This window comes from Myotis daubentonii, chromosome 20 (genome assembly GCF_963259705.1).
Source record: "Myotis daubentonii chromosome 20, mMyoDau2.1, whole genome shotgun sequence".
Lineage (NCBI taxonomy): Eukaryota > Metazoa > Chordata > Mammalia > Chiroptera > Vespertilionidae > Myotis > Myotis daubentonii.
The window spans coordinates 16,756-37,765 of NC_081859.1; the positions used below are offsets into that span (position 1 = coordinate 16,756).

The window sequence follows — 21,010 nt, forward strand, 5'->3', positions numbered from 1 at the left end:
AAACAACCTTTCTCGGAGAGGTGACCTTGGTTAAAACACAGCGCCAAGAAGGTGAGCAAACATATTAAGAACCATATGCCATATATGCCAGGTCCCTTGAAACAGCAAGGATGGACCGGCTCCCGGCAAATTCCCCCTTTTTTATTTTTTAAAAGCAGGCATTAAAAAGAAAAACCTGAACTGCTCTCTTGTATCCATTTTAAGAGTAGGATTGGCGCTTTCTGCTATTACCTGAGTCCTGATCTATCACCCCAGGGAGAGCTTGCCAATCCTGCACTTTCCAAGGGTGGAAAGGCTGCAGTGGGGTTAAGGATAAGGCTCCTTGGGCCTACCTTCTCCCATGCCATTACATTTACCTTTCCTTCCTCAGAAAAGCATGGACATACTTCTTGTATAAAACGTTCTGTCTGACTGGGAGTAACCTTAATTCCTCTGCTAGCAAGCATATGTGTTAAAAGATCAATACAGAGTCTTATTTCTTTAGACTCAGTATGGCACATCTTCTTAATCTAAAGATCAATACAGAGTCTTCTTTCTTTGGACTCAGTATGGCACATCTTCTCAATCTAAGAATCAATACAGAGTCTTCTTTCTTTGGACTCAGTAAGGCACATCTTCTCAATCTAAGTTCTGTACTATCCACCTTCTTACCCTACTTATCCTCTATAGGGGGGTCTGTAGCACCCTGGTGGAGTCCTATCCGTCCCGAGTGTGGGGGTTCTCACGGGGGGGGGGGGGGCTTACCTAGGGGAATCCTTTTCCAGGGGTTCCCAAAGGTGTGGACGGAGTCGGCGAAGACTATCCACCCTTTTCCTATGGTGGAGTTCTATCCGTCCCGAGTGTGGGGTGCTTACCTAGGGGTCCCTGTTCGGGCGCCAGATGCCGGGGTCCAACCCCAGCAGGTCCAGGGGTCCCCAAAGGTGTGGACGAAGTCTGCGAAGACTATCCACCCTCTTCCTATGGTGCAGTCCTATCCATCCCGAGAGTGGGGCTTACCTAGGGGTCCCTGTTCGGGCGCCAGATGTTGGGGTCGAGCCCCAGCGGGTCCAGGGGTCCCCAAAGATGTGGACGGAGTTGGCGAAGAAGGAATGACATGGAGACAGCGTTCAGTTGATCAGCAGCCTAGCCAGGATCTCCAGCCAAGTTCTGGTCTGGATCTCCAGAGAGGTTCTGCTCTGGATCTCCAGCGAAATTCTGGTTAGGATCTCCAAAGAGGTTCTGCTTAGGATCTCCAGCCAGGTTCTGTGTCCATGTTCTCTTGCTAGGTTCTCCAGCCAGGTTCTGGCTGAGATCTCCAGCCAGGTTCGGTCACCAGGTTCTAGTCAGGTTCTCTTGCCAATTTCTGTAGTCAGGTTCAGTTCAGGATCCTTTGCCATGTTCTCTCCAGCGAAGTTCTTCTCTCTGTAGGTTCTCTGTAGGTTCTGTCTTCTTGGCTCTCTTCTTAAGTTCTGTCTCTCTCTGTCTTGTTACATCTGTATTTATACCAGTTGATTCAATCCTATCAATCTCTATTACAAAGGTTAGGGCGTTTCTTATCTCCATGGCACAGTTATTATTACTTCCCTATAAACAAAGAGGACATACAGCACCAGATAAGCGAACTGGGGGATTTGGTAGCACGGGAACAAAGGTCTTTTGGCATACGGTCTTAGGAGATCAGAGACCTCAACTTACAGTAATGTTCCCGGACGGAATAAAAATTACCGGCCTGGTAGATTCTGGGGCTGATGTAACTATAGTTTCTACTTTGCGCTGGCCTCAATCTTGGCCAGTACACAAGGTGAATGCAACTTTTACAGGTTTAGGGACCCTCGCTGAAATTTTGCAAAGCTCTAATGTACCTGAATGTCAAGGGCCTGAAGGGCAAAAAGGCAAAATACAGCCATATGTTGCCTCCATTGCACTATCTTTGTGGGGAAGAGATCTTTTACAGCAATGGGGGGCTACAATTACTATACCTTCTTTACCGAAAGGTCATAGACAAATGATTTGTCAAGCTGGTGCTGACGTCACTGGCGCCAGTGTTCAGGACCAAAATTTACAGAGGGGGCCACTTCAAAGCGCTTCACCCTGCCTTAAAAATGGAAAACAACTGAACCGGTTTGGGTAGATCAGTGGCCCCTAACTAGAGAAACGTTGGAAGCGCTCCAAATTATTATCAAAGAACAAATACAACTAGGGCATATAGAAGCCAGCTCTAGTCCATGGAATTCCCCTGTCTTTGTTATAAAGAAAAAGCCAGGTAAATGGAAAATGTTAACTGATTTAAGAAGGATTAATGAGATTATTGAACCTATGGGACCTTTACAGCCTGGAATTCCAAATCCAGCATTAATTCCTAAATATTGGCATTTAATAATTATTGATTTGAAAGACTGTTTTTACACAATCCCTTTACAATCTCAGGATTGTGACAAATTTGCTTTCACGGTCCCTTCCTTAAATAACAGCCAACCTAATCAGAGATATCAATGGCGAGTTCTCCCCCAGGGTATGTTAAATAGTCCTACTATGTGTCAAGCTTATGTTCATCAACCTTTACAAATACTAAGAGAAATGTTTCCTACAGGCATTTGTTTTCATTACATGGATGATATTTTATTAGCACATAAAGAAAAACCCAAGGTAAATAGTGTGTTGCAAGAAGCTAGAAAATTGTTTAAAGAGTATGGGCTCCAAATATCAGAGGAAAAAATTCAGCAAGTGGAGCCCTGGTTATATTTAGGACAGAAAATTTCAGCAAGCATTATTCAACCTCAGAAAGTTCAGATCAGAAGGGATAGTCTTAACACCTTAAATGATTTTCAGAAACTGTTGGGGGATATAAATTGGCTTCGACCATCTATTGGAATCCCCACCTATCAATTAACTAATCTATTTCAAACATTAGAAGGACCCTCAGACCTCAATAGTCCTAGGCAATTGACTCCTGAAGCAGGAGCCAAATTACAATTAATTGAACAACAAATTCAAGCAGGACAGTTAGATCGTATACAATCACTGCAGAATCTTTTGAAATATTTTTTAAATATATTTTATTGAGTTTTCACAGAGAGGAAGGGAGAGGAACAGAGAGTTAGAAATATTGATGAGAGAGAAACATCGATCAGCTGCCTCCTACACACCTCCTACTGGGGATGTGCCCGCAACCAAGGTACATGCCCTTGACCGGAATCGAACCCGGGACCCTTCAGTCCGCAGGCCGACGCTCTATCCACTGAGCCAAACAGGTTAGGGCTCACCAAGCTTTTTATCGTGAGGTAGTGGTTACCACAGTTACACAGTTCTTGTGAGTTTAATTTGTTTGTTACACTTACTTAGCCCATTAGCTTCCCAGATAAGATCTAGGGAGTGTGATAAGGTCCAGCCCAATTATTCTAAGAGGACTGTGCCCTCTAAGCTGGGACTTGTTTGTGACTTTGCCAGCAGGTCAGTCGGAGGCTGAACCCTCTATCAGTTTCCCACAGAGGCGATCTGTACTTTTAGGCTGAGAGACCGGTGAAGGACCCAGAGAGCACACCATCCCTTGCCTGTTGCTGCCCCACCCCCTCACGTATATGAAAACCACCCCAGTGCACGTAGGGCTTTGCACTAGAAAACATGGGAGAAGGCTCAGGAGAGCTAGGCCTTCACACAGGGCTGGGAGCTCGACGTCAGCACTGGAAAGCAAAGGGATCTCAGATGCCAGAAAAGCACTCGGGCTGTGAGGCAGGGCGATGGAGCTCACGTTATCGGAAAGCTGTTGGCTTCCCTGTGAGCACAAGTGGATCGCAAACACCTCCAGGTTCAGGTCCCAGGCCCTGCTGCAGGAAACGTTCTGCCCTGGTAATAGTTGAAAGGAGTGCACTAAATCTAACCTAAACCTGCAACAAAGTCCATGCAGCTTAAATACAGGTCAGACTGATTCTGCCTCACCCAGTCTCCTAATGTAACGCCTGACAGTTGAAAATATGTACCCTTTTCTGGAAATACCCAGGGCAAAGGAAGTTGTCAGGAATAGAGTCCTAATTCTAAAAGTACTATTTCACCAAAAATAAATCCTAACTCTGCCGGCACTTAACACTAAAGCTTAAAAGTCACGAAAAAGTAGAGCTGAAAGAACTGCCCTCTGATGCTAGTTGGACACATTTGTCCCTAACTTGGAGAACACATGTCAGCTGCTTGTATTGCTTCAATATTTTTCACTTGAGCAAATGTTTTTCACTTGAGAAAAACGTGTTGTTTTCCTTCCGAGGCCTTTCCATACAGAGTGTCTGCGCCTGCATACATTGTAACAAGTGCACCGTTTGCGCTCCGGGATGACCGCTTCCGCCCCGGAGGTGCAGACTGAGTAAGTGGGCGTGGGCACCGCCCTGAGCACCGAAGTGGCGGCGGTGGGGGGTGGGGGGTGGGGGGTGGGGGGCGGGAGGTTTCCCAGCGGCCCCGCCAAACATATGCACCCGTCAGAGCAGCGGTCCTGGCCTCCGCGGGGAACATCACCGGGAAAGGTACTGGGTCTCGGCCACCACCTGGAGAGTGAAGGGGTCAGGGCGCCCGACAGCCTCCTTCCGTCCCTCCTTCCCCGCCGTGTCCGCAGGAGCCCAGCGCGTAGCCTCTTTTCCGTGGCGCGGGCTCTGGACTAAACCGGGTCCTGAGCTGAACTCTCCCCGCCCCGCCCCGCCCCGTGCATGTCCTGGAGCCTCGACTCCCCCAGGGTCCCGGGGCGTAGAGGAGGGAGCGCCCGCGGGGTGCGGAGCCGGGGGCGCTGAGCGCAGGCCTCCCGGGAAGTTCAGCCGCATCTGCTAGACGCTTAGCTGCCCGAAGGCTCTGCCTGGTAACTGGCCCTGGAGTCGATCCGCAGGAAGACGGTACTTTCTCTTTTAATCCGGCACAGCCTTGGGAGTCCCGCCTTCTCTCTGAAAAGCAGCCACTAGCAAGTTGCCTGAACGTCCACGGGTCGGGTGGAGCCTTCTGAGCGGGTGGCGGCCCCTTTTCCATGGGATGCTGTGCAGGGCCAGCGTTGGCACCAGGAAATGTCTGTAGGTCCCGGATAAGCATTCTCCGCGTGTAAAAATAGGCGTCTCTGTGCATAGATTTGTATGAAAAAGAAAAACTCCACAAAGCCTTCAAGTCCGCTTGCTGTAGCTTATATGTTTGGGGACCCACCACAGAGTGGGCTTTGGGGTGCAGTGGATCAGTGCTCTTTGCTCGGAAACTGAAGCCAGCCTGGTGGGGCCGGCTCAGTGCCTCGGCCTGTGTCCTCAAGTGCCAGTGCCCGCAGTTTAGTGTCTTAACTGTTGGGGTCGAGCCCCAGCAGGTCCAGGGGTTCCCAAAGGCGTAGACGGAGTCGGCGAAGAAGGAAGGACACAGAGACAGTGTTCAGTTGATCAGCAGCCTAGCCAGGATCTCTAGCCAGGATCTCCAGCCAAGTTCTGGTCTGGATCTCCAGAGAGGTTCTGCTGTTTATTGTCTTGTTACATCCGTATTTATCCCAGTTGATTTTAATCCTGTCAATTTCTATTACAAAGGCTAGGGCGTTTCTTATCTCCATTCCAGGGAGTAAAGATTATGTAGCTTAAGCATGATTGTTTGTAGTGATTAACTACCCGCCTGGCACTTAGTTAAGGAGTTTCATCCCCTCCCTGACTTCAGGGAAAAATTCCTACCTGGGGAAACAACCTTTCTAGGAGAGGTGACCTTGGTTAAAACACACAGTGCTAAGGGGAGCAAACATATTAAGAACAGTATGCTATATACGCCAGGTCCCTTGAAACATATGCTGTGCAGATGTTTCTTTCCTGCAGTGACTGTGTCAAGCAGCAAGGATGGACTGGCTTCCGGCACTCAACGAGACCTGCCCGGGTCCACCTCTTCTTACTTTCTTCAGTGTCTGTGACTAGCGCAACCTTTAACTCCTAGTGTTTTCCAAATGATGAGTTTGAGGTTCTGGGTTTTTTTCCCAAAATCACAATAGTTAGAACCGGATGGTACTAGTCCTGTTCCCGCAGGCCCCATGGCCCCTCTTACATGAATGGAAATGGTGTCTGCCCAGCCCCTGTCCCAGGGCACCTCCTCACGGCTGGGAGATGCTGGGGAAACCTGATGGCCCTCACACACATGGTCACTGACCCACCGAGTCCAGAGGAGGAGTGAGACAAGTATAGAAGGCCAGGTGCAAACAGAGTGGGGCACCTGGGGGCAGGTGAAAGGTGCAGAGGGGTGAGTGACAGCACCCGGCTCAGCCGGGTGCACAGCTGGGCTAGATGGATTCGGAGGGACTGAAAGGCAGTGCCATGGGGTATGGTTCCTCCTCTTCCTCAGGTAACCTCACTGTTGCCACCTCACCCGTGCCCGAGTGGGAGGGGCCTCTCAGAGTTGGTCTGAGGATTCATGTCTAATCAGCCCATAGTTAGAGCTGGCTAAGTGATGCCTGCCACCTTGTTTGCAGAGGGACGCAACCCAGCCCAGGATGCAGAGTTTCCTGAAGCTGCTGCGGGACAGTGGAGGTGCCAGCCCATCTGTGGAGGAGCTGGAGAGCCTCGCGGGCAGGCTGTGCCGGGACCTGCAGGACGACTTCACCGAGGCACAGCCCTTGGTCACGGCCGTGCTGGAGAGCCAGCTCTTCCTGTACCTCCTGAGCAACAAGGACGTGGCGCTGGTGTGTGCCGGAGCGCTGGCCAAGCAGGAGCAGAACGAGGCCGCCTGCTGGCTCTTGGAGGTAGGACTGGTCTTGTGGGGGGAGGTGCTGAGAGAGGGGCGGCAGCCACTAGCATCCTGAGCGAGATGGAAAGTCCACAGCCAGCCACAGCCTGGAGAGAGGTTCTGTAAACAAGGCAGGATGGTCCCCTCTCAGTTTACCAATATCTGAGCAGTTTGATCATCTGAGAAAAGTGGTCCATTGATGAAATCCTCACTGAGTGGGGGTCCCAGGATGGAGTTCCGGCTCCCAGTCGTGTAGCCAGCAGTCAAGCAGACCCTGGACCTCTGTTCCTGAGCCAAAGGGTCGCTCTTGAAAACTCGGAAACCATAGGCATCTGTGCCGCTCCTCTGGGGGCACTGGGTGCCTCAGCTCATCCTCCATGAAAACGTGGCTTGCACTGACGTGAGGAATTGACGGTCATTACTTAGCCACCGAGTGGACAGTGGTATATTTGGCTGCCTACATATTGGCATGTTTGACTGCGGTATGCTGCCTGCCCCAGACTATATGGGGTGGCACATACTCTATAGTGTGTGCCTGTGTTAGTTCATAAAATCAGAGAAATTCTGAATTCCAAAATACAGACAGCTCAGGGGGCTTCAGTCATGGATTTGAGGGCCCGTGTTTCCCTGTTTCAGCACATACTTACCGTAAAGATAGTCACTTCTTCCAAGTTCCTTGTATTCCCACCCCCACCCTCCAAGCCAAGAGGTGTCCTCCTCCCGCCTCTGCCTTCATGCAGCAGCTGGAGGAAGTTGTAGGACTGCAGGTGGGACCATGTGTGCACCAGGGCCTGGGGCCTGAGCCTGCCTGCTCTCCAGGCCTGGACCCACACTCCCCCTTCCTCCGTGTGGCCCATGCTGGCATCCTAGCCGTTCTTAGAATTTCCGCAACATTTCTTTGTCTCAGGACCTACGCACATGTCATTCCCTCAGCTAGAGGTTGGTGCCTTCCCACCTTTCAGGTTTCTGCTGTCAGTGTCACCTGTCTGGGTAGTGACCCTGTATCCTCAAGTGCAACCCCGCATTCTGTCCTTGGATTCCGCCCTCGGGTCATAATTAGAGTCCATTTGTGCTTCCTCTGTCTCCCCTGGCCACACGTGGGCCCAGGAGGGAGGGGCCGCGCCCTGTTCTCATTGCAAGAGCGATGACACCCAGCATAACCCTGGGACATTGGAGGGCTCCAGTGTTTAAATCTGTGCAAATAAACGGCTGCTGTACAGAAACAAGGGCACCCACATTTAGAGGCGTGATAACTGCTGTGAAGGCATCAGCGATGAAATGCAGGCTGACACCAGTGCGGACAGACTCCCAGGGGAGGGCTCAGATTCCGTCAGGATGGCTTAGACATGCTCTGAAGAGGTGCCGTGTGGCTGAGACCCGAGAGCTAATGCTGTAGCCACCACATGTTTCAGGCCCAGGCTGGTCCTGCAGGCAGGGAGGGCCCGTGGCTTCCTGACTGTTGTGCCTGAGGCTGATGGCTGATCCTGGCAGAGACTGCAAGTCCCAGCCCAGCCACGTGGGCTCTTTCTGATGATCTGCACCTCCCTCGCCAAGATGGCGCTGGGAACGTGGAGTTAAAGGCGAGAAACGCACACCGACTGGTGTCTCGGGCAGTGATCGCGAACCTACGACACGCGAAGTCATTTTTTTGGTTGATTTTTCTTTGTTAAATGGCATTGAAATATATAAAATAAATATAAGAAATTTAAGTCTTTGTTTTACTGTGGTTGCAAATATAAAAAAATGTCTACATGTGACACGGCACCAGATTTAAGTTAGGGGTTTTCAAAATGCTGACAGGCCGAGCTCAGAAGGTCCGCCATCACTGGCCTAGGGGATGCCAGGGCCAGACGTCCTGGCCATCTTCAAAGTGTGGTCATTGGAACAGGTCACCCGGGGCTTCACTCCACTTCCCTGCTGGTGGGAGAAAAAGCTTTTCACACAAGACAGGGGTCGAGCTTTGGAGCCTTAAAAAGACAATGTGGCCGTCAATGACAACAGCTCTGCCTCCTGTGTGGCCGCTAGCCAGTCGCCTACCTGCCCTTTCCTCAGGCTCCTCACCTCTGAGGAGTAACTGACGGCTGTCCCCACCTGTGTGCTTTGTGGAAGGGTTGACATGCTGGTGTGAATGGGTGGCCATCTGGGCCTCCAGGACACCGCCTGCACTTGGGGTGGACTGGAGTGCTGGCCATCTGGCCATGCCCTGCTGCTTGGCACATCAGTGAGCAGCTCTTCCCAGGGGTCAGGTCTGGGCGATGACCGTGCTCAGGTGGGTGAGGTGGCCAGGTCTCAGCAGGCTCTTCTCCGCAGCGATGCTGTGTTCCAGGAGGCAGTGAGGAGCTGGTGCAGCTCTGGAATGACATTCACTACCATTTGGAGAAGAAGAGGCTGGGCGTGGCCACGCTGAGCTCCGGGCAGAAGTTCCGCTGCAGGAGGAGGTACGTGGCTGAGCTGTATTTGTGCAGAGGGAGGGGCGGCCGGTTCCTGGATGAGCACAGGGTGGAGGAGACGGAGGCAAAGCCAGGTTCCAGGCCAGACACAGAGACTGGATAGCTTTGCTCCTGGTCATGGGTGTCCCCGCTGGTCTGCAGGCCCCCAGGTCTCCCTGAGCTCCCGACAGCCCAGGTGCAGGACTCCTCAGCTCCAGGTCCTGGTTCGTGTCCAGAAGAGACCCATTCCTTTCTGACCAGAGAGAATGTTTTCATGCTGCTGCAGAAAGTGAGCTATGTCCTCAGACCCGACATTCACTCAACCTCGGTGTCTTCCAGGCTGCAGGGTGTCCCTCCCTGTAGGTGCTGGGAGCGGCCAGAGTGCAGCTCAGCACGGGAAATGGTTTGGGACCAGCAGTGTCTGTGAAGAGGCTCTCGTTGTGGTGCTATTGGAGGTGCTGAGGCCAGAAACTGGGCTTTGTTCTCCAGAGCTGACCTTGGGTAGAGGATAGACAGTAGTCAGGGCAACAGTGTACATCCCATGATTCAGAGTGAGGAAGGGGAGACAGAAGGTTCTCCGAAGGGGGCTGGGACCCATTGTTCTTGCTGTGGGGAGGGCTGAGTGCGGGCCCGTCCAGTCCTTGGAGGAGAGACCCGAGCAAGTGGATGGCGGTCCCAGGGGCACAAGGAGGGGGCAGGGGAGTTACAGCAGAGGCCAGTGCAGGAGCAGGAGCCGGAGGTTCTGAGTCTCTGGCAGTGGCTGAAGAAAGGGTTGTGTTAAGATAGCGTTTGGCCCTCCCTAGCTGCGTTGGCTCGGTGGATAGAGCGCCGGCCTGCTGACTGAAGGGTCCCAGGTTTGATTCCCGGCAAGGGCACATGCCCAGGTTTCGGGTTCAATCCCCCGTGGAGGGTGTGCAGGAGGCAGCCGATCCATGATTCTCTTTCATCATTGATGTTTCCCTCTCCCTCTCTCTTCTGCTCTGAAATCAATAAAAATACATTTTTTTGAAAATAGAATTTGGAGGATTTGCCAATGGCTTGTACGTCTTTGAGGAGCAAAAGAAAGATTCAAGTTGGACTCAGTTCTCTTGGCCTAGCGGCTGGAATGTGGTGGCTCCTCACCATGTGCGCTGGACGCGGGCTGGGAGGATGTGGGGAGGGCTGGGGACAAGCTCCACTTGGGATTTGGGTGAGTGGGATGCCTTTTTGACATCCAGGGTATTTGTTCAGTTGGTGTTTGGACTTTAAGTTTTGTATAGACAGGTGCTATTTGTTTAGATGCCACTGTTTTCTTTTAAAATAACTCAGATTTTCACGACAATCAAGCATAACCAATCTCAGCATCCTCACCATGTAGCTTCCCCATTTCTTGGCATTTGTCAGGCCTGGCATCTCGCTGCATGTCCTGGAAGCCCTGGTGCAACCTGCAAGTGGGGCCGGGGAACCCTCACCCCTCAGGAGACGGGCCCCTGGCACCTGGCAGCATAGGAACTGGGAGGAGTGGCCTGTGAGCAGAGGGCGTGCAGGACACCGTGTTCTGGGCACAGGAGGTCTAACAGGAGCGGTGCCAGGAGAAGGGAGGCTGTGACACCCCCTGTCTGTGCTCCCCAGGAACCCGCCACCCCCCTCCCTCTGCCCTGACGGACTGAAGAGCCGCAGCTACCCCAGGGAGGTTCGCCAGAAGTTGCAGAGCTTCGCTTCGGGTGTGAGCAGCAGGCCCAGCCAGGCCCAGCGGGTGAGAGTCCGAGAGTCAGGCCAGGCAGCCCTCGGTGCCCCCGCCTGCTGCGCAGCAGTCTGGCCTCTGGGGACCATCGTGCACCCCCATCCCCCGTGCACCCTGCTGCTGGGCTCAGATCCCATGTCTCCGCAGGAGGCCCTGGCTGCAGAGACCAGCCTCACCATGGAGCAGGTCTACACCTGGTTTGCCAATTACCGCTATCATCAAAAGCTGAGGCTCCAGCGTTTGGAGGCGCAGCCCTCAGGCCACCGCCACCCCGGCTTCGTGGGTGGGCACCCACCTCAGTGGGCAGGTGAGTGGCCCAAAGGTCCCCATGCTGGGAGCTGACCTCAGCTGCCCGGTCACAGCACCGTGTCCCGGGCCTGGCCTAACCCTAATCCTGACCTGCACACTCACCCTGAGGAGCAAGAACAGTGAGGCTGAGGGTCAGATGGGGCTGCGGCTGCCTTCGTGTGTGGAGGCCACTTGGCCCGGGCCAAGTGCGTAGGTTTGGGGAGCAGGGTGTCTGGTTAGGGATTGTTGCTCAGAGTAAAGGTGCATCACGGGACACAGACTGTTGGAAGGACTCGGTGGTCACACCTTTCCCCACAGCAGGGCTCCTGTGGCTGCTGGGAAGGAGGCTGGAACTTAAGGTCCATCCAGCCTCCCTCCCGTCCAACTGGCTTTCTACAGGAGGTGAGGAGAGTGGGCCGGCTCGAACCCCGGTGACCACTCCAGGGGTTTGGCAGCCTCCGGCCCTGGCCTTGGATGTTTCTGGAGACGGGACAATGCCCAAATCACTGACTCCCAGGTACTGTCATCCCCACGGTCTGTTCTCCTTGTTCAGCTTCCCCACCGTCAGCAGGATACCAGGGGGAATGGGCATGGGCATGCTGGGCCCGCTGGGACCAGGTCTGGGAGGGCTGTGGCCACAGGAGTGCGGGCACCCTTGCCGGGAGCCCCGGTCAGGGACCCTGCACGTGTTCCCCGTGACTGACTCACAGCCTGCCGTCCTGCGCGTGATGGAGAAGGGGAAACAGACGCAGAAAGAAAAATACGCAAACCTATCGCCTGCAGGCACACCCAGCTGTCGTGGTTTGGTTGCTTCTGGTGATTGGTGTGGTTTGTTTCATTGGGTTGATCAGGGCCAGCACTGCCGGGTTCCTGCTGTACACGGTAGTGCCTGGCCTGGCACCTGATGTCCGGTGACAGCACCGGCTGTGTGTCTCTAGGCGGGTGCTGTGACCTCCCTGCCTCGCTTTTTTCACCTGTGAAGTGGGGACTTGCAGGACCTGCCTGTGGTTGTTGCCACGGTTCCTGGGGTGAGGGTTGTTGACAGAGGCCCAGGAGCACCACCTGAGACACGGTGAGCATTTGTGGATTATTTATTCTCTCATGATTATCCACTGCTGCTTCGTGTTCCTTTGAGACCAACCATCGTCTATTCAGTCGCCTGCTAGGCCTTTCCTAGCCACGTCCAGCTCTCAGTGCGTGGAGAGTGCTTCCCTGAGGCCTTTGAAGGAACTGCGAGTGTATCTTGGGTTTCCAGGTATCATACTTTCTTCTAAGTGTCTGTAGAGCGTTTGCAGGCACAGGAGAGCAGTGAAGGCAGCAGGATTGGGGAATGTTGGGCCCCATGCCGTCAGTGACTGTCCTGGCCAGAGCGAGCCTCCGTCCACCAAGGGACAGTGTTCGTGGGGCTTCCCAGCTTTCTGCAGGGCGGCGAGATGTATGCGGAGGGGCCTGGTCGCGACCCATCCACTGTCCCCGCCGTCCTCCCTGACCCTGGCTTCGCTGGGCTGGCTGCCCGCAGGGATTTGCTGGACCCTTCAGCTGCACCCAAGCCCTGGCTGGTGTCCCTCACACCGGCGTCCTCCTGGGACGCTTCCGTTCAGCCTCTACAGCTGGTGCACAGTCACTGGCCGCACTTCTGGATGCCTCCTCCGTACGCTTCTATGTCGGTGTCCATTCCCACAGTCGCCGAGCCCAGCTCCACAGGTGAGTCCATTCCACTGGGACCATGAGTTTCTGCACCAGAGGCTGCAGCTACGGGCATCTCTGGGGGGCAGGGAGGTATGGGAAGGGCCAGGGCTTCCACCTGAACCCTCTGCTTGATTAGACCCAGAACCGGTGAGCCTCAAAGAGGCTCTTGTGACAAACATCCCAGGTTATAGTTCTTATTTGTTTCATTTGTCAAAATAAAACATGCACGTGAAACAAAATAAGATGCGAGGAAAGAGCAAAAAGGAGACGAAGCAGCTGCCAGTCCTGCACTCCCCACTCTGTGCACTTGCCTGCCTGCCAGCACCTGCTGCTACAGCACAGGGCCGAGCTTCTGAGACCGCAACCTGGGCATGTGCCCTTGACCGGAATCAAACCCTGGACCTTTCAGTCCACAGTCTGACACTCTGTCCACTGAGCCTCACTAGCCAGGGCCACAGGGGCTTGTCTTTAAGTGTGACCAATTTTCTGCCTGTCCGGCCGGGCTCCGTGTTTGAGCATCCACCTATGAACCAGGAGGTCATGGTAGGATTCCCGGTCAGGGCACATGCCTGGTTTTTGGACTTGATCCCCAGTGTGGTGCGTGCAGGATGCTGCCTGCCAATGATTCTCTCATCACTGGTGTTTCTCTCCCTCTCCCTTCCTCTCTCAGATTAATTGGAAATGTATAGATATAGAGGGGGGTGGAGGGGAAGAGAGAGAGGGAAATATTCTGTGAAACAATGTAAGTGGAGAAAGGTAAGGTTGTGGCACCTTGGACCTCAGTGAAGCCAAAGGCGAAGTGACAATGTCCCCACCTCCCATGGCTGTGGGTGGGCAGATTCGGAGGCTGAGACTTGGGTGGGGGGACAGTCAGACAGGGAGAATTGGCTTCGTTGTGTCCTCTGGAAGCCCAAAGGCACCGCTGAGATGAACAGTTGTGGCCAGTCCTCCTTCAGGGAGGGAGGCTGCGGGCTGTGGCCAGGCAGCTGGACACTCCTGTCCTGCAGGTCTTGGTTGTGCTGTGTGTGAGCTTGGCCCTTCCTCCCTGCAGTGAGCTGTGGCCTTTCCTTCATGCAGGGCTCCCTGACCTGCCCGGCAGCCACCCCCAGAGCACATTCCTGGAGGAGGGTCCGGGCACCAGCGTCAGCCTTTCAGGCAGCTTCCTGGTGACACAGCCCCCACCACAGGCTCCGGAGTTGGTCCTGCCCCAGAGGTAAGCCTGCAGAGCTCTGGTTCATAGCGTTGGCCGAACTTGTGCCGGTGAAGCCTTTTGCTTACAGGTTTCTGGAAACCACAATAGTCCCGTAGCCTGCGTCTCCCAAAGGGAAGAGGGTGGGGTTTCTCCCAGACAGAACGGGGAACACGAGAGTGGACAGGACATCTGTGCTGTGGACGGTTTTTAGGCCTCTTCCCTGAGATTGCCCTGGCACCCAGCAGCCTCTTTCTGGCATTTTCTTCTTCCCAGATAAAGGCTGTCAGAGTTTCTGAGCAGCATGGAGGTCCTGGTTTTATTTCCAGAGTGAAGTTTTAAAGGGCCTTGGCAGCCTAGGTGCTGTGGAGCGGCCGTGGGGCCGGGACAAGGGTCCAGGAGCCTGCACACAGGAGGGACAGAGGGATGTGACCGGGGAGGGGGGTCCTCTGCTAGAGGGAATTTCTGAGAGTGACCCCCAGGACCGCACCCCCAGAGATTGGGTCTCACTAATCTGGCGCTGAAGGCCAGGTGCCAATGAGGGCAGAATTATAGGGGGACGCGAGAGGGAGGGGAAGTCCCAATTCAGATGGTGGGAGAACCCTGACCGTCCTCCATAGTGACCTGGGGTCGTGAACAGACGTTTGCGATTGCCTTTAGGGACCCGCCGTCAGGTCTCCGTGGCAGCTGTACTGCCACCGTCCCTGCCATCCCTCTGCTTCCTCTGGTTTGGGTGTAAGGGCTCTGTCTCCTTCACCTCCCCAGCCCGTCCTTCTGCATGACCTTCTCGCTGCACGTGTCCTCCATGAGCCGCTCTGGTGCACTATCCCCCCCGCCCTCGAGCCATGTGCTTGTCGTGTCCCATGGGCCCCTTTGGTCGCTGTGCCCTGAGGTCCCTCAGGGAGGAGATGGGTCTGAGGGTCTGGCACACGGGGAGCTCCTGGTGCGCAGACACTCTCAGGCATGTTCCCCACGGGGTGGAAGGTGTTGCTTGGTGCCCACTGGAGCCCAGCCCTGTTCTGATGTGGCCCCTTCTACAGCCTCCCGGAGCTGGCTCCTACCCCGTCGACCTTTCCCCGGCCTGTGCCTGCTGGGGAGCTGAGCGAGGCCCTGCCGTCCAACCAGGTGAGGCTTTCCTAGGAGGAAGTGGGTTCCTTCCTCACTCCTGGATTCACTCCTGCCTTCAGACTGAACAAGTCTGCCATGATGAGCTTGGGGGAGCCGGGCAGAGGGGGCCTGCATGTGTGTTGCTGTGTTGGCATTCCAGGTGCGGTGGTCTGACTGCCAGGTCTCCAGCGATGTCTTCTGGGTGGCCAATGTGCTCCTTGAGCTTTCGGGGGGCAACAGGGGCTGAGTTGCCCCCGGGAGCCAGGCCAGCATCCCAGGGAAGACAGGTGTGGACATTCGACCGTTCAGTACAAGTTACAGAACCTCATCCTGATGAAAAGAGGTTCCCGTGTTCCCTGGGGGCTCTGCTGGGAGGTGTGTGCGTCCCTGGTCTCCGCCGTGTTTATGCAGTTGTTTGGCAGCTCCCGATGTTGGAGGAAGCGTTTGAGAAATGTTTGTGGATCCCAAGTCGAAGGGGTGTGTTCCACTCAGGCCACGGCAGACGTTAGTGCCACCCCTGAGCAGTTGTGGGCAGGAGACTGTTCCCCTGCCGGCCACCCTCCTGCCCGCCCTGCGCCAGGCCAGACTCCCCCCACCTAACGTGGTGAGTGGGATGTGGAAGCGTTCTGTCAATTCTGTGCCTGTGGTGCCTCTCCAAGTGGCGTGGGGTGTCCCAGCAGGGTGGTGGGTGCCTTTCAGTCCACGGCTGTAATCCGTTATGTTTGCCACATGTTCTGTTCAATTACATTAAAGTTTCATGGTCTGGACGCCTTGTGTTTACTCACCTAGCTGCACGCTGAGCACTGCCTGTCGCTGTGGCTGTCGGTCTCCAACCAGCATCGCACAGCACGGGTGCGGGTACCCAAGCATCACAGATACTGTCCCTCGTGTCTTGTGTTACACGCAGGGTCACGGGGGACATCCCCGCCATCTGCCCTGAGCTGATGGTGATGTTGTGGGAACAAGAGCTGCCCTGGGGGTGGCAGTGGCCAGACACAAGCACACTGACCATGCGCCCTGCGTGCGGTGCACCTCCTGGCGCCAGAGTTCGGCCTAGCAGCTGTTTCTCAGTGGTTAGAACAGTGCCCCTACCCCAAAGGGTCCTGGCTTTCATGCCCAGTCTGCCAATTCCTGCACAAAAGTGATCCTCTCCTACCCTCCTGTGGCCATGCAAGGAATAACAACCTGTGCCTCTGTCCATGGTGCTGCAATCCAGTCAAAACCCTGTGAACACAAATTCTACCCATAAAAATCACCAGCACAAAATCATCGAAGCTGTCCAGGCCGGCAATCATTCTGTACTCATGGCCCTGTGTTCTTCAGCTCGTCCAGCCCAAGGTCTTCAAAGCGAGGCCCCTGTAGAAGCTGTACTAAGGCTCCCCTTATGGTGACCCATCCACCCTACCTCATACGTTCGTTGGTGCCGTTTTTAACTAGAGTGGTGAGTGTATGCTTGGCAAGCAAAAGCTCTAACCAGTGAGCAACACCCAGTACGGATTGTGTGCACTTTTGTGGTTCTTATTCTGAATTTATTTTTAACTCTAATTGACTTACAATAATACATTACTCTCAGGTGCACAAGAGAGTGATTCCACATTCACATAACTTACAAAGTGACCACCCCGTCAGTCTAGTTTCCATCGGACTCTATTGCCTATGCTGCAGTTCCATCTCCACGACTTACTTCATAAACGGTGTGATGGACTTTTCCAGCCCCAGTGGGGACAACTCCGGGCTGGTGTTGTTCAAGGTGGATAGTGAGGAAGATGGTGGCAGAGGAGCAGCTGGAAGCTAGTGTGTTTCTCGAGGGATGAGGGGTTGTGTCGTGGATCAGTGTGTGTGTGACTGGACTGCAACACTTGAGGCGCTCAGGCTAAAGGAGCAGTGGTTGGGCTGACTGGGGGGAGGAGGTGAGATTCAAAGTGTCCTGCAGCTGCTGTAACAAGACAGGTAGGTACTTCCAGAAGCTCCAGGGAGAACATCCCAGCCTTTTCTATCTGTATTGATGGGGAGGACCCTGGATACCCCACAGGTCCCAGTGTGCTGGGAGCCGGTCCATCCTTGCTGTTTCAAGGGACCTGGCATATATGGCATACTGTTCTTAAAATGTTTGCTCACCTTCTTGGCACTATGTGTTTCAACCAAGGTCACCTCTCTGAGAAAGGTTGTTTCCCCAGGTAGGGATTTTCCCCTGAAGTTAGGGAGGGAATAAACCCCTTAACTAAGTGCCAGGCGGGTAATTAATCACTTTAACACAACAGGACGAGGCCACTCTAGCAGGGTCCTTGCAGGGTCTCCCAAGCCACCACGTCAGGGGCGAGGCTCTCAGGGGTGAGGCTTGGAGGGGCAGGGGAAAGTGAGGTGTAAAGGAAGTGGGAAACGGGCAGAGGAGGGTCATGCAGGTGTTCCCGTCTGCTGCGTTGTGTCGCTGCTCCCAGAGTCGCCCCCACTGTGAAGATGTGAGCAGGCTCAGCTAGTGTCGGTGACCGAGGGACACACAGACCGAGGGCCAGACACACCATGGAGTCCGCAGTTGCCAGGAGCGGTGGCATCCGGGAACGTGTGTCCACTGTGCTGGTTCCTCGTATCCTCCCGGAGGTGCCTTGTCAGTGTTTTTTTTGACTCCAGAACCATGTATTTCATTTCCCCACACAGCCCCTACTTCATGATGACTCTGTCCAAGACAGAAGGCCTGTTTGGACATCCATGTGCACAATAGCCGTTTGTTTGGAAAGTGATGTCCAACTTGTTTTCTGTAGTTATTATCTGCAAAATCAATGAGAGGCAAGCAGTTATGTGTTTGATGTATTATACATTTGTATTCTATATAGATTTTATTTTAGAAAATGACATTTCTCATACAAAGCTGCCTTTGTAAGTGTAATTAAATGAGCATGTTACAAACTTGGTAAGTGTGGATGTTTTACTTGGGAAATGTTTAGAAATTTGGTAAGTCTGAGTGTATCGCTGCCCAATGAACTGTTGGGGGTCATGTGTTGTGACCCAAGCCAAGTATTTGCTAGCTAAATTAGGGTCCCCCTTGTCGAGACAGCTTGCATAGTTTCCCCTTCATTCTGTGTTATGAAGCGATAGGCAGAAGGTAGAAGTAGAGTTGTGCCGGGGTCCAGCCTCAGCGGTCCAGGGGTCCCCAAAAGTGTGGACGGCATGGGCGAAGAACGAAGGCCATGGAGACAGCGTTCAGATGATCCGCATAATCAGGTTCTGTCTTTATTGCCCTGTTACAACTGTGTTTATACTATTTGATTCTATAAGCATGTGTCTATAGTTATGTCATGGTATGTTTTGGGTCCTCCTTTGACCTTTTACAGTTTCTTGCTTTATGTTTACAGTTCTTATCTGACCTTTGTTAAAAATGTCATTTCTATTTAGCTCTGCTGATTTTAATCTTATTTATTGTCTATGTTTGTACATCGTATTGTAAAGGTTATTGTCTGCGTTCCATGATAAGAGCTAGGTTGTTATTTGTATTCTACGGTTCCTGTTGTATTGCTCCACTGTGAAGGTATAAGGCCAAACCGTCAGGAGGTTTTCCTATTGTATGTCGTAAGTCAAGGTTGTGTAGCTTAATCCTACCAGACCTGTGGCCCTGAACCTAACTGTCCCCTATGCCTGGGCTCCTGAGCATTAAAGACAAAAAACCAACATGATTGTGCGTGGGTCCGAGTCACCCTCTGTGAATACTGAAGGGTCAGCGCTTCCCCCGTTGAGGCGTCTGACCCCTGTTGTGCCCAGATGGTTGGCACACTGGCCATCGATGATCACTGTTCTTCACCCATTTGGGTCCCGGGTTGACTTCCTCTAATCTCTAACTGGGTCCTTACAGAGCTGCAGGCAGGCAGAGCTTTTCGTAATAGGATGCAGGGTGTTAGGACACACCTCCCATTTTCAGTCTGACTTACCTCATGGGCTCGGATCCACTCAAGCCAGGCATACAACTTCCCTACGACTAAGAGGCTTATCTTAGCCTTAACCAAGACAAGATGATTTTGCTTTTCAGAAGGTGAATTTTGTCCGGTTGAATTTCAGCGGCATGAAAATGAGTCACCCCTTCCAGGATCTTAGTAAATTCCAGTATTGCTTCATATTTTTTCAAGTCACCTCTGTGACGTTAGGTTATTATTACTAAGTACTTTTTTCTCCTAGTACATTAGTTGTAAACACATTTTTTTTTCCTGAGCATAAGATTCTAGTTAATAGTTTGGTGCTGAAACATTTTGCAACCCAAAACGCGTTCTTGTAACTCAAGGGGTTCTGCTTGGTCCCTGTGTCGGTCTCTTTCAGAATGAAAGATAAAATAAACTGTAGAAATGTGCTAAGACTAAGCAGCCTGCTGTCAGTCAATTCCTGCTCAAAAATAATGCTCTGCCGCCCTCCTGTGGCCATTTAAAGAATAATACGTTGTGCCTCTGGCCATGGTCCTGAAATTCCAGCTAAGGCCCTGTGAACACAACCAAAAATTCTACCCACAACAAAACAAACAAACAAACAAATAAACCAAAGGAAAACCCACAAAATCATTGAGGCTGTCCATGGCGGCAATCATTCCGTCCCTGGATGGACCGAAGTCACGGCTCCTGGGTCTGCACCTCTTCCCACCCCATCTTTGCAAAGGGAGGCCCTGGGAGGGAGATGGAAACATCAACTATGAGAGAGAATCATGGATCAGCTGCCTCCTGTCCCCGCTCCCACTGGGGATCGAGCCCACAAGCAGGGCATGTGCCCTGATTGGGAATCGAACCAGGGACCTTTCATTTCTTAGGCCGTCGTTCTACCCACTGAGCGACAGTGGTCAGGGCTACAGTGTGTTCTTTAGAAATATTTATTTGTCCTATTTCAGAGAGGAAGAGAGAAACATGAATGATGAGTGATCATGGTAGATTGTCTGCCTTGCTTGTGCAAGAAGAAAGAGTGACATGTGTTGTCATCTGCTAAGCAGAAGGAATAGGCCCTGGCCAGTGTTCCTCCCAGGTTAGACATTCGGATGGCCAGGGAAGGGTCTCTGTTGGCATTCCTGGTCCAGAGCACATACCTGAGATGCATGTTTCATCGCCTGCCCCGGTCCGGGCTCCTATAGGAGCCAGAGATGCATGTTGTGTTGCATACTCATGTTTGCTTGTTTGTTTTGCCTCTCTCCTCCCGCTCCCTCCCTTCCATGCTCTCTAAGAAAATGAATGGTGAAAACATCTCCTGTGTAAGAATTAAGCAAAACATACACACGAAAAAAGTACAAGCAGGAAAAGATTTGGAGGGTGTGAAAAAGCACCATATGCGGGAAGAAAGGCACCGTGGTGAGCAGAGCATTCAGCTACGCTGATGTTTTTCCACGCGATGTGTGCATAAGATAAAAATAAAATGTTCGAGTGTCCCTCACCTGCGAAGTTCCTGACACAACAGGACGAGGCCACTCTAGCAGGGTCCTTGCAGGGTCTCCCAAGCCACCACGTCAGGGGCGAGGCTCTCAGGGGTGAGGCTTGGAGGGGCAGGGGAAAGTGAGGTGTAAAGGAAGTGGGAAATGGGCAGAGGAGGGTCGTGCGGGTGTTCCCGTCTGCTGCGTTGTGTCGCTGCTCCCAGAGTCCCCACCCCCCCCCCCCCCGTGAGAAGATGGGAGCAGACTGAGCTGGTGTCAGTGACAGAGGGACACACAGACCTAGGGTCAGACAGAGCGAGGGCCAGACACACCATGGAAGCCGCACTGGCAAGGAGAGGTGATATCCGGGAACGTGTGTCCACTGTGCTGGTTCCTCGTATCCTCCCGGAGGTACCTTGCCAGTGTTTTTTGACTCCAGAACCGTGTATTTCATTTCCCCACACACAGCCCCTACTTGATGGTGACTGTGTCCAAGACACAAGACCTGTTTGGACATCCATGTGCACAATAGCTGT

The 21,010-nt window shown here is 53.1% G+C and overlaps 1 protein-coding gene and 1 long non-coding RNA gene across 2 annotated transcripts; both read left to right on the forward strand.

Moving 5' to 3' along the window:
- Nucleotides 1-6,448: 6,448 nt before the first annotated feature.
- LOC132222635 (anomalous homeobox protein-like) lies at nt 6,449-14,027 on the forward strand. Its single transcript, XM_059677828.1, has 6 exons — nt 6,449-6,697; nt 8,992-9,119; nt 10,722-10,845; nt 10,981-11,140; nt 12,490-12,825; nt 13,888-14,027. Exons 1-6 carry the CDS (start codon nt 6,449-6,451, stop codon nt 14,025-14,027), a joined length of 1,137 nt encoding a protein of 378 aa, XP_059533811.1.
- LOC132222409 (uncharacterized) lies at nt 14,025-15,873 on the forward strand. Its single transcript, XR_009450218.1, has 2 exons — nt 14,025-15,124; nt 15,267-15,873. It is a non-coding gene; the product is annotated as an uncharacterized LOC132222409 (long non-coding RNA).
- The last annotated feature ends 5,137 nt before the right edge of the window (nt 15,874-21,010 follow it).